Source organism: Octopus bimaculoides, chromosome 10 (assembly GCF_001194135.2).
Source record: "Octopus bimaculoides isolate UCB-OBI-ISO-001 chromosome 10, ASM119413v2, whole genome shotgun sequence".
NCBI classification, from domain to species: domain Eukaryota; kingdom Metazoa; phylum Mollusca; class Cephalopoda; order Octopoda; family Octopodidae; genus Octopus; species Octopus bimaculoides.
Genome location: NC_068990.1, coordinates 87,224,007 through 87,235,755, shown reverse-complemented (window position 1 = coordinate 87,235,755; position 11,749 = coordinate 87,224,007). Strand labels below are relative to the sequence as shown.

General features: G+C 37.1%; 2 protein-coding genes across 4 annotated transcripts in view; one reads left to right on the top strand and one right to left on the bottom strand.

The window, feature by feature from the left end:
* Positions 1–3,520, bottom strand: part of LOC106869941 (ras-related protein Rab-5B) — an 80,938-nt gene extending 77,418 nt beyond the window's left edge. The window contains exon 1 of one of the 2 annotated variants that reach the window (XM_014915878.2): positions 3,372–3,520. The gene's annotated coding sequence lies outside the window, so the exon portion shown is untranslated. The other variant, XM_014915877.2, reaches the window with a different exon arrangement.
* Positions 3,521–8,127: 4,607 nt separating this feature from the next.
* Positions 8,128–11,749, top strand: part of LOC106869937 (EF-hand domain-containing family member B) — a 21,227-nt gene continuing 17,605 nt past the window's right edge. The window contains exon 1 of one of the 2 annotated variants that reach the window (XM_014915873.2): positions 8,128–8,348. In XM_014915873.2, the coding sequence (XP_014771359.1) occupies positions 8,235–8,348 (114 nt within the window). In that variant the 5' untranslated portion in view covers positions 8,128–8,234. The remainder of the gene's footprint in view (positions 8,349–11,749) is intronic. The other variant, XM_014915874.2, reaches the window with a different exon arrangement.

Genomic DNA, 11,749 nt, shown 5'->3' with positions numbered 1-11,749 from the left:
AAAAAAAAACAAATATATGTAAACAGCAGAAATTAAAACGAAAGAGGAAAAAAAAAAAAAAAAAAAACAGGTTTGTGTCTAAATGGAGTGGAGCTTTTTTTTTTTAAGTGTTGGTGGTGTGACTATACCAAGTTGTCTACACCATAATATATAACTGTGTGTGTGTGTGTGTAACTGCACCTGCCGACCTAGAAAGAATTTAGAGTGAGGAAAGGAAGAGGAAGTATGGAAGCATAAAGAGGGGTGTTGTCTCGCTGGTGGAGAAAAAAATATAAACCATCATCATTGTAATAATAATAATAATCATATGATGAAAGGGCGGAGAGGGAGGACTAACTCCCCTACCCCTCATTCCTTACTAATTACCCCAGTCGCCCCACCCCAAGACATACAGACATAGCAGGGGAAGTGGCGGATCAAGAAATATGTATATAACGCCATCATATGTTTAAAGAAAAAAAAATTTTTTTTAATCATCAAGAAAATTTTAAAAATGCAGCATCGAATCAGTTAAGAGCGTGGGGCACAAGCTCTGGGGAATCATCACCATTACTATAGCATCACTAAAAACGGGGTCTTTCTTTTAATTTAGTTTATTCCTCCGACCATGCCTCAGCAACGTAGCATCTTGCTTTGGTTCGATTTAATGTGAAAATGTGGATTGTATGTGTGTGTGTGAGCATCTAAATGAAAGGAGCAAGACCAGAATTTGGGCCATTAACAAGGTAGTTGGTGGGTGTGTAATAATGTCCTGTGTCGCAAAAGCAGAGCAGGAGGACACCATGCCACAGAACATAAAAAAGTAGGCCTATTGTGCATGTGTGTGTGCAGTTAACAAGAGAAAGGAATAAGTGTAAATATGGCCCTTTTTTTCCCCCAACATATGTATACGTATTTCCAACTCCCTGAGTAATCACGAGAATCGGCTGAAGACAGAACGGTGGTGGGCGCAGAGAGAGAGAGTGAGAGGATGTTTGAGCAAATTCGACATGTCATGGGCGAAGGGAGAGAGAGTGAGAGAGAAAGAGACTGGAAGACGACTCAAAGCTACAGGTTATACACACACACACACACACAATTCATGTTTTCTAAGATGAAGGTGCATCATAGCTGCAAGGTGGCAGCTGTGATGCAAACGTTTATGTATGTGCACATCAAAGTGCTAATAGGAGAGAGAAGGGGGGGAAGAAGAAGAAGAGAGACCACACACTGAAATGTACTATCGACGTTCATGTGTTCATCTCGTTCTTCCATACATTTAATTATATAGCAATACACACGTCTATATTACATAATATATGTGACTGTGTGTGCATATTCTATGTGTGTGTTTGGCTCGTATAGACAGCAGATATAATAAGGTCATTTATCAAGTGCTAATTTGACCAACTAGAGAGTAGGGGTGAGAGTGGATGTGGACAATTTGAGGACACTGAACAGCTCAAGTCAATTTAAAATGAAGGACAGACAAACAAACACACGCACGCACCACTATAGGCATTCTGATTTGAACTTACTCTGGTGGCGAATAAATAAATAAATACACACATCCACATACAGAATTACTGGCATATCTATAAATCACACATGTGTATAACAGGCAATCGCTCATCAATAACCGATGTTTTATTTGTTACGTACATAGAGAATGTCCTAATGAGATACACAATACATACATAGACACGGGACAGAGTTTATGAGGACAATTGACAGAATGAGATTACCATGTAGAAACTCTATTTAACACGATAATATATATATATATGTATACACGCACAAACCTTTTAAATAGAAACACTTTCTCACTGTCTAACACAAAAGAAGACTCAAGACAGTCAAAAGGCAGATTGAATGAATCGAATTAAGATATTTGAAGAAGGTTCAATATATACGTATATATATATACATTCATATATATATATGTGGTTTCAGACTGATGGTAGAAGGCGAGTGATTGACATGACATATACACAATATTCTACATACATACTACACACAAAATGGCCACAAAGAAAGATAAATGTTATAGTGAAGTCTCTAGTTGAAATTAGCAATGGGGAGAGAGAGGAGACGGTTCGAACAGGAAATATAGACATTTTGGATGGATGGCAGTGGTAGGCTGTTTCTTGTTGATGCTGCACGGAGGTGGGAAGAGCTAAATATATATACATATAAATATATATATATGTGTGTGTTATCGACATATTTATAATAATTATTAATGACAATTATATAGTGTTGTTGGCTGAAATTTTGTAGGGGGTCTGGTTTATGTGGCAAGCTGAGGGGGTGAGATTGGGAATGCTGTGAAAGAGAGACGGAGTGTGTGTATATCACAGTGACGAAGAAAGAGTTAAAAAAATATAGGATAAAGAGAAAGACAGGAGAAGTAAGCTAGAGAGAAAGAGAGGGGTAGGATAAAGAGAAAGAGAGAGAATAGACAAGAGAAAGAGAGGGGCAGGTTAGAGAGAAAGAGAGTGATAGTATAAACCAAGTACGAGTACAGCAGCAGTCTCAAGGGGAGGAATATACATACATATATACAAATATATATATATACACACAATCAGATATAGATATTTAAATGTGTGTATACACACTCACTCAGATGTGTGTAAATTATTAAATCAACGAGTGGACAAATGAATTGTGTCAGATGGGGAAAGAAAAAAAAATAATAAAACGACTCCCCTCCTCTTGTCTTAACCTACTCTTCCGCCAGATCATAATTATACACAGGGAACTCATCCATGTATTATATACACACACATTATCTACACTATATATCTATATACATATATATACATACATACAATGCAAACACGCCCTTCTTTGACGACTATTTATAGATAGATAGATAGGTACATAGATAGACACCCTTTCGCTAGCTTTTCATACACATTTAAAACATCCTCCCCCCTGTATCACACACATAAATACATATACATATTAAAATATACACAATATCTACATACATACATTTGTCGTATATATATATATAGATAGAAAGACAGATAGAGGACAGAATAACGTTCCCTTAATACATAGTAAGTAGCTTATACATATATATACATATATACAATATATATATGTGTATATATATTGATGTTCATACAAACAACGGCCGCCATCCTATATATGTGGCTCCTTACCTTCAGCTTTTTGTGTATTTTGTTATCTTAACTGTCTCTATAGAAGTGGTTTAAACGGTCCCTGTGTGTCGACAGTATTTCGATGGTCTTTCACTCGACTTCGACCTCGTATTTTAATTATCACTGGTGGTAAAAAATGTCCCGATGGCGGCGGCAGCACACACACAGATAGAAGGGAATAAGCCTGTTAAAGACACAAGTAAAAAGCCCCATACAAACCTAGCGAAGAACGGGTGATGGTCGTAAAGCCTCGTCTCTACGCAGTAGTAGCTCCTCTCTCTCTATCTTTCTATATCTCCTTCTTTCTACCTTTCTATTTTCCCTCTCACTTAGCTCTCTCTTTCTTTCTATATCTCTTTCTTACTTACTCTCTACTATACGTCATACTCTCACTCTCTATCTCTATATGCCATCTCATACTATCACTCTCATCTTGACTTTCTCTCTATCTTTCTATATCTCCTTCTTTCTACCTTTCTATTTTCCCTCTCACTTGGCTCTCTCTTTCTTTCTATATCTTCTTCTTACTTACTCTCTGCTATACGTCATACTCTCACTCTCTACCTCTATATTACATCTCATACTATCACTCTCATCTTGACTTTCTCTCTATCTTTCTATATCTCCTTCGTTCTCACTCTCTACTTTATCTCATACTCTCACCCTCTATTACTGAGCTCCGCTCTGCTCTACCTCAAACTCACTTTTTCTCTCTCGTTCTATATCTCCTCTTTTCTACCTCTCTGTATAGCCTCATACTCTCACTCTTTCTCTCCTTTCCACTGTTTTCTCACTGTATCTCTCTTTCTTTCTATCTCTCCACCTCATACCCTCACTGTCTTTCTCTCTCAATCTCTATACATTTATGATTCACTCATTGTACATTGCCTCTCTTTCAAAGTCACACTATATATTTCTGCTCGACCTCATATCCCCCCCTCTCTCTCTGTATATATATACTTCTCTTTCGAGTCACTTTACTTATATCTATCTATGTTTCTTTTCATCAACCTAACTCCATCTCCTTTCTATTCTACCACTCTCTAAAACAAGAGTGGTAGAGTGCCTGAGTTACACTCAAGTACTGTCTGTCTTTTGTATATTTCATTTTGTTCCTCTCTCTCTCTCTGAAGTCACATTTCTCTTTTCGTCGTTAACTCCATTTCATATTCATTCAGTCTTTCTCCCAACTATTTTCAACTACTTGCTTTTCTACTTTATTTTCATTCTCTTTCCTTCTCTTTCTCTATTCAGCTCTCCTCTTTCTTTTTACTCTTTCACTCATGTTTCCTTTTTTTTATCACTTATTCTTATCTCTCTGTCTTCTGGCCACTTCTCGCTAAACGAACTACTTCATCGTCACAGTTTAGTATCATATCACTACGCGCGTGATGTGATCAATGTGAACTTATAAATTAATGAAATCTCCACTCTGAAGACCTCAGTTTATTTTCTTTCCATTTTTATTCTATTACCATGAACTCATAACCCAAATATCAAAATTAGTAGACAGGGTGGGTGGGAAGAAGAGCAATTCATTAAAATAATAATTAACGACCTATGAGGTCATCTGGTTTAAGAAATAAATCACTTTGGGAAAATAAATATGAGTAATAATTTTTAATCCTTTATTTATTCCAGGAAAACAATCTAACATAATATTTTAACCAAAAAAAAAAAAACGCACACACTAGATATGGCTATAAGGACTGTTTGTTCAAGCAATATTTGCAATTATTGGATTCGTTCAAATCAAAAGGAAACAGTCGGGAGATGAGAATAGTGAAATACAGTTCATTGATCTTTGATGAGAAAACAGATCGAAGTAATGAGAGAGAGAGAGAGAGAGAAGGACGGCGTAAATTGAGTTGAAAGAAAGTTAGTTACGTACTTAACTAGCTGTAAGCCTGATATGTAAAGATAGCTAGTTAGACAAATAGTCCAGTTTAATTTATCACAGTGTGAAGTACATTGGAAAGTCATAAGCAAGCTAATTAAAGAGAGAGAGATTGGCAAACAAATGATAAAGTGAAAAAGAAAGACAGAGAAAAGGAAAAAAATGTAGCTTGTGGATTAAATTTGATATATTGGATGCATTGCTAATGGTAATGGTGTGGTGGGGCGCCTAAGCGGAAGGGACAGTGCATCGTATCCTGTCACCTGTGTGTACGACTTAGATACTGAACTCTGGAAATGCCAAATCAGGATCTATGTAAAGACACAGTTCACTGATAGAAGAAAGGAAGGGTCATGCTATTTAAATGGTTTCATACTTTGGCACAAGGCCACATATGCTCGAGAGAACCAGAACTGACATCCTGTGACATTTATGCCTTTCTCAAGGGCACTCCTCATTAAAGAACCAAAACCGAGCTGCGAACTGTGTACTCTTCGGGGACTTTCTAGACCAGTGGTTCTCAATCGGGGTCCACATGGCCCTTGGAGGTCCATTTTGTTAAAATGTATCTGCAATAAATTGGTTATACCTCTACGATACACAAAATATCTTCATTTTTTTTTTTCAATGTAATTCCTAATAATATCTAATTATAGAGATACAATATGATTTTTTAAACATCGAATGGCTATGAGGGTCCAGCAAAAATAAAACAGGAACCAAAGAGGTCCATGAGCAAAACTCCTGCTCTAAACAGTCACTACTTCTGCTAGAAATAGCGGCCAAATAATCTTAAAAAAAAAAGAAGTGGACAATGTTGTTATAAAAAGGCAGAATAGTCGTAACTAGAGCGTCGTTTATCAAATAGGGTATTAATTTTTAGTTTGCTACAATGATATCGAGTTCCACCACTACCGTGCCTCAAGAGTTTAATTTTGGAGAGGAGAGGTGGACCCGGCAATGTTTATTTGGCCAAGATACAGATAACCTGTTGAGTTATTCGTCTTCACTCCTTCCACGTACTCGCAATTTCTGGTCTTACTCAAGCAGCCGCGGCTCAGTAAGGATGGCTTTGCTCATGACGACCCTTTAGATAAAGGGCCAACAATCCTTTATGAGTGACAAGAGGCTTTTTCTTTCGATTTTTTTTTTTTCTTAAATGAGAAATACAGTTCATGGGTATACAGAGGTATAAGTATTGTATAGCTTTTAGAATACAATGTTTTTAGACACAGAAACTAGTCTTGTAGCAGAGTGATATAGCAATTGAATCACTCTCCATTGTATTATGGATGTATGTTCGAGTGGGTTAATTCAGTCGTATTCCCTCTCTTGAAAATCGTTGGCGAAGAAACGGTTTCATGCAATCATCTGTTGCTTCAACGAGTAACTTGCAGATTTCTTCCTTTGTGTATTTCTTACATTGGACCTAAAATGACTGACTTTTGAGCTTCACAAAGTGAATTCGATCCTGTTAGGAGTTGATTACAGAACATAAGAGAATGAGACTATATTATTGATGATATTAATTCGATCTGATCTTCTACAAATCATACAGTATATATTGGATGCAGACATCTAAACCATCTGCTGCAGAGGTGTAGTGAAACTTTCAACACTTTCGATACCAACCCGCATGAAACCACCCTTGGTGCTAAAACATGAATTCCGTTTTAAAGTTATCTAAATTAAAACGTTCCACCTAAATTTCATGCTGATTCATGTTCAAAACACCAGCTTAATAATAATAAAGTTATTTTAACAAATGTTCGTTTTCAACATTTATAGAAAGTCAATATATATATTTTATTTAATGGTACCAAAGTGATTATAGGCACCAGAGGATGGACAACACACCTTTGGCATGAGATATGATGGTGTATAAATTCAGGATACTTCGTCACAAAAAAAGTGTAATTTGTTATATGACAAGACAAAATAGTGTTCGGAACTATATAATTCTTATATCTTCGTCGTGGTGTTAGACAGGTTAAAAAAATTTTTTAAACCCTCTTAATTTTTATTAAACATAACTTATCCGCCCCCTTTTCAAGTCTCACAAGCACTCTCCTTTCTCTACCACTGATGTAAGTTGATGTGGCATTAGTCTATAGAGCCGACTTGTTTTGAAACAATCCTTGGGGAATTATCAACTACTATATATAAGTGTACACACACATATATATATACACACATATACAATGTGTGTGAGTACGTAGTTGTACGTGTATACATATATGCTACATACACTCATATAAATGTGTATGTGCATGAGTGTTCATAACAGTCACGAGTTTCTTATGGTGGTCTTAATAGAGCGGTGTCGACCATCTGGGCAAGCTCTCAGATTAGAAAAATGCGAACTATATATATGCATGGAATCAGGCGACAGCACCTTGCTCCAACGACGGCAACCCCCAAACAACCATTACGTAATAATAGCAAACAGTCGAGCTGCTGCTGCTGCTACTGACCTTAGTCTAGAACCCAAAACATTAACGATATCATAGTCACTTAACATAATAGACAAGTAGAAGGATTTGAATATTTTCATGTTCTGACTGAATCTATTGACAGCTGTAATCATGTTTGTGTGAGTTTCTAAGTAAAGTATTTAAAAAAAACAAAACAAATTAAGCACAATAGTCCAGAGAAGTCACGTGTATGCGAGATTTCATGAAGTAGAGTTCCCTTTTGTATACATTGTGTTTGATATTAAATAAACATGGACATTACTATTTTCTTAATGACAGAAAATGCAAAATAAATACGAAAATAATTATTATACATGCTAAAATAAAATAGAATTGTTAATGAAGTTACGTATGCACGAGATTTAATTAGGTTTGCTTTTGTAATCTCGCTTCCATGCGAGATTATAAAAAAAATCAGGCGTTCTGCATATTAATTAATTATTTTCTCCTTAATCATCAATTTTGATAACATCTTGAAAAAATTAACCATTCAAAAATAAAAAATTCTGCCGGAACCATATAGTGATGAAACGAGAAAAAAATACCATCTTACTATTCTTAAGACCGTTGACTACGTTTGTGACAGTCATGATTTGCGCATGCTCTATGACACGTAGGTCGTTGCTAAGGTCAACAATGACACGCTTCTTACGTTTATTGTTTAGTTAAGAATTTCAAAGATACGCACAAGACAGGCAAACAACCAGAGAAATGTGCGAAAAACTTGACAACCCTCTGATACAGCCTTCTCGTTTAGATGAGGGTTCTATTTGTATTAATTCCGAGCAGAGCAAAGACAACTGCCCATGCTCGTCATTAAACTATGTAAGTAGATGGATGTTAACTACATGAGCCAAAAACAAACAAAACATCTTGAGAGTAATATATAAATACATGGCGTTTCGGACAGATAGTTCCAGACATCGGAAAACGACAGACTTCTCTCATTTTTCTATGAGGGGCTTCGGTCGAACTGTTACATATATTAACCCTTTTCACGAAACTCTACTTTTCTTTCTTGTTCAAGTGATATTGGCTCTTGTCAAAATATTATTATAAGCTTAAGGGGAATACCTCGGGAGCGTTCTGCATATTAAATACAAGGTGGTAACAACTGGTTTCCACAGCCTGTAGAGATTCTGTTCAAAGTATAATTCTTTCATTCTTACACCAAAATTAAACCTCCAGATATAGAATTCACTTATGTGTCGATCTAACAACCAACTAACCAGACTACCTGCATATATAACTATTTATTCTCACTTTCTCTTTCTATGTGTTTGTGTATATGTGTGCGCGCTCGCGCCCACACGCACATTCACACGTGTGTGTGTGTCTTTTGGTCCACCTCCAAAAACATCATCTAAATATGGTTAGTAGGTCAGTAGTTGTCCCTCAGTATCAATCTTTCTCTCCCCCGCCATCTATCTAACGTTAAGCTGAAATCTTCACTCTATCTGCAAAACGTGCCAACAGGAAGTTTCCGTGCGATCATTCGTCCTGCTAGATACAGCAGCCAAAATTCTCCTAAATCAGTCAGCTGTCCTATATATAAAACTACGTTGCATGCATATTGCAGTGCTAAATACATAATGACTGAGAAAAAAGACAGGATGATCATATCTGGTGAGTTTTTGATCGTATGTCTGCCTTAAAAAGACCAGCTGGGCTGTTTAGATTACTGTGAGAGCCTTACGTAGACGAAATGCTGGAAATAACAGTCAAATCTCCTTCGATTCATGTCCTTTAAAATTCATTAGATAATGTATTCTGGAAAAAAAGATGGGATGCTCACAGCTGAAATGCCTTAGATAATAACTACTTGATTAGAGTTAATCCTGGGCTAAGCGTCATCTCCCTTGTTTACACAGCCTAAAGGGAATTAATAAGGCCAGTTATGTAGACAGTCGCTAAGCTCTACATTTGGAGATCACTGAGCAGCGTGTCAAAGGTGACAGTGAGCATGTTGGGGTCACAGAACTGAGTATTAGTTAATGTACAACAGTGGTGACAGAAATAGGTTACACAGAGGTTATAGGGGCACATTATATCAGAGGTTAGTGCAGAATGTCTGAGGTTAAAATACAGTTTGTGTATAATACAGAGGTCGTGGTGCCATATTAAAAAGTAACGGTATAGTATGTCAGAGGTTACTGCTCAAAGTCAGAAGTATGTTGAATAGAATGTAGTAGTGGTGCGGGGTTCCATAGGTCATAGTACAGTGTGTTAAATGTTACAACCATACAGTGTGTTGAATTCCCTACTATAGTAGTTCAGAGTCTTAACTCCGTCTATCCAAAGCTTTTGATGCCTGAGAGGGTACTGGCTTTTCCAACGCCTTAGCCTCGCCATCGCCGCGAGCGTGTTGGCTAGCTTCAGTGGGTTCCGTTGAACTTTTTAGAGTGCAGCCAAGTGAGGCACTTAATGCTACATTGATGCTTTTTTTCTTTCTTCTTTATGTTTTGTTTTTCTTTTGTAAAATATATTCCTTATCACTGAATTAGCTATTTTGAATGATGTAAGTTTCCAGACTTTTGGCTCGTTTCATACAAAGCTTTCCTTTCGTAAGTTCCATGGTTACTCAGGTGGTTGAAAGGAAAAAAAAAATTAGAAATGTGTATCATACATAGTGCATTCGAGGGAAATGTCCTGTGTATCACGTGATGCACAGGGCAGGCAAAAAGTTAAAGAACGGTATGTCAAGGGTTATAGTTCAGTGGGAAAAGGTCAAGGGTTATAGTTCAGTTGGAAGAGGTCACATTATAAAAACCATGGACTGAATCTTCAGATTGCTGTACTACGAAATAACTATTTGTAGCCACGGCATTTAACTATCTCTAAACTTAACAATAAACAGGCAATATGCGACGGTATGAATAGAGGCTTGTAAACAGTGGGAGCACTGTATGACTGGCGAGTGTTTCATAATCAGTCAGTGTGAATTAAAATTCTTGAATTGTCAGGAAGTCATTGCTCTGATGATTCATATGTAAATATCCAGGTTTTTGAGTAACATCACAACTGATACATGCAAGAATAAGTGTGCATGCGCATGTGTGTGTGTATGTGTGTTTTTTTTTTGTGTGTGATTGTGTGTGTGTGTGTGCGCACTCAAGTGTGAATATACTATCATGGACATGTGTGCCAGTATATTTATATGTTGCAATATATTTACATATGTGTCTAGGCATAATTGATCGTATAGTCGTGTGTGTGTGTGAGAGAGAGAGAGTTTATTTGTATATGTGTGTCTAGGCATAATTGACAGACAGAATGTTTTTGTAAGTTGAAAGTCACCCCCACCACTATCACCACAGTGGCATACTAATCATTTCACCCTCCTCTCTTTCTTTCTTTATCAATCACTCCTGCTCTCTCATTTTATTCCTCACCACCACCCATCTACCCACCACACTCTTGTACTCACAAAAATCTGTCTAGAAGTTGTCAGTCTATGAAAGGTACAGCCATCAAGTTGTTTTTAACGAGCAATTTTCATTAAAGCTTTACCGCTTTGTCTATGGTTATTACTGTGTCAGCTAATTAGATATGAAACCAATGATATGTCAACCTACAAATACATTTTTAGGATTACATATGTGTGTGTGTGTGTACATAACACTTATATAGCAAACATAACATATAGATATCATTGTCATCATCATCATCGTCGTTGTTATCATCATCATTTTGCATTAGTCTTCCATAGGTTGGATGGTTTTACAGGATCCAATGAATTGGAAGATAGTCGCCACAGTTTTGGTAAGATTTCTGCAGCATGATGCCCTCTCAAATAGCAAACACTTTACAGAGTGAACTGGGAGCTCTTTTTTTTTTTTCCTCTCCTTCTGTTCATGGCACCAGCACCAGTGATGTCGCCTTACAACTAAAACGGAAATATGAGGGAAACGGTGTTGTGAGAAGGTGGTCGTAGAGAGAGTAACAGAGTAGATAATATATTCTTTTCTACTCTAGGCACAAGGCCCGAAATTTTGGAGGAGTGGGGGGGGGGCAGTCAATTAGATCGACACAACTGGTACTTAATTTATCGACCCCAAAAGGATGAAAATCAAAGTCGGCCTCGGTGGAATTTGAACTCAGAACGTAAAGACAGACGAAATACCGCTAAGCATTTCGACCGGCGTGCTAACGATTCTGCCAGCTCGCCACCTTGAGTAGATACTATACTGAGAGAGGAAATATGGAAGGGGCAGGAGAAAGAGGTA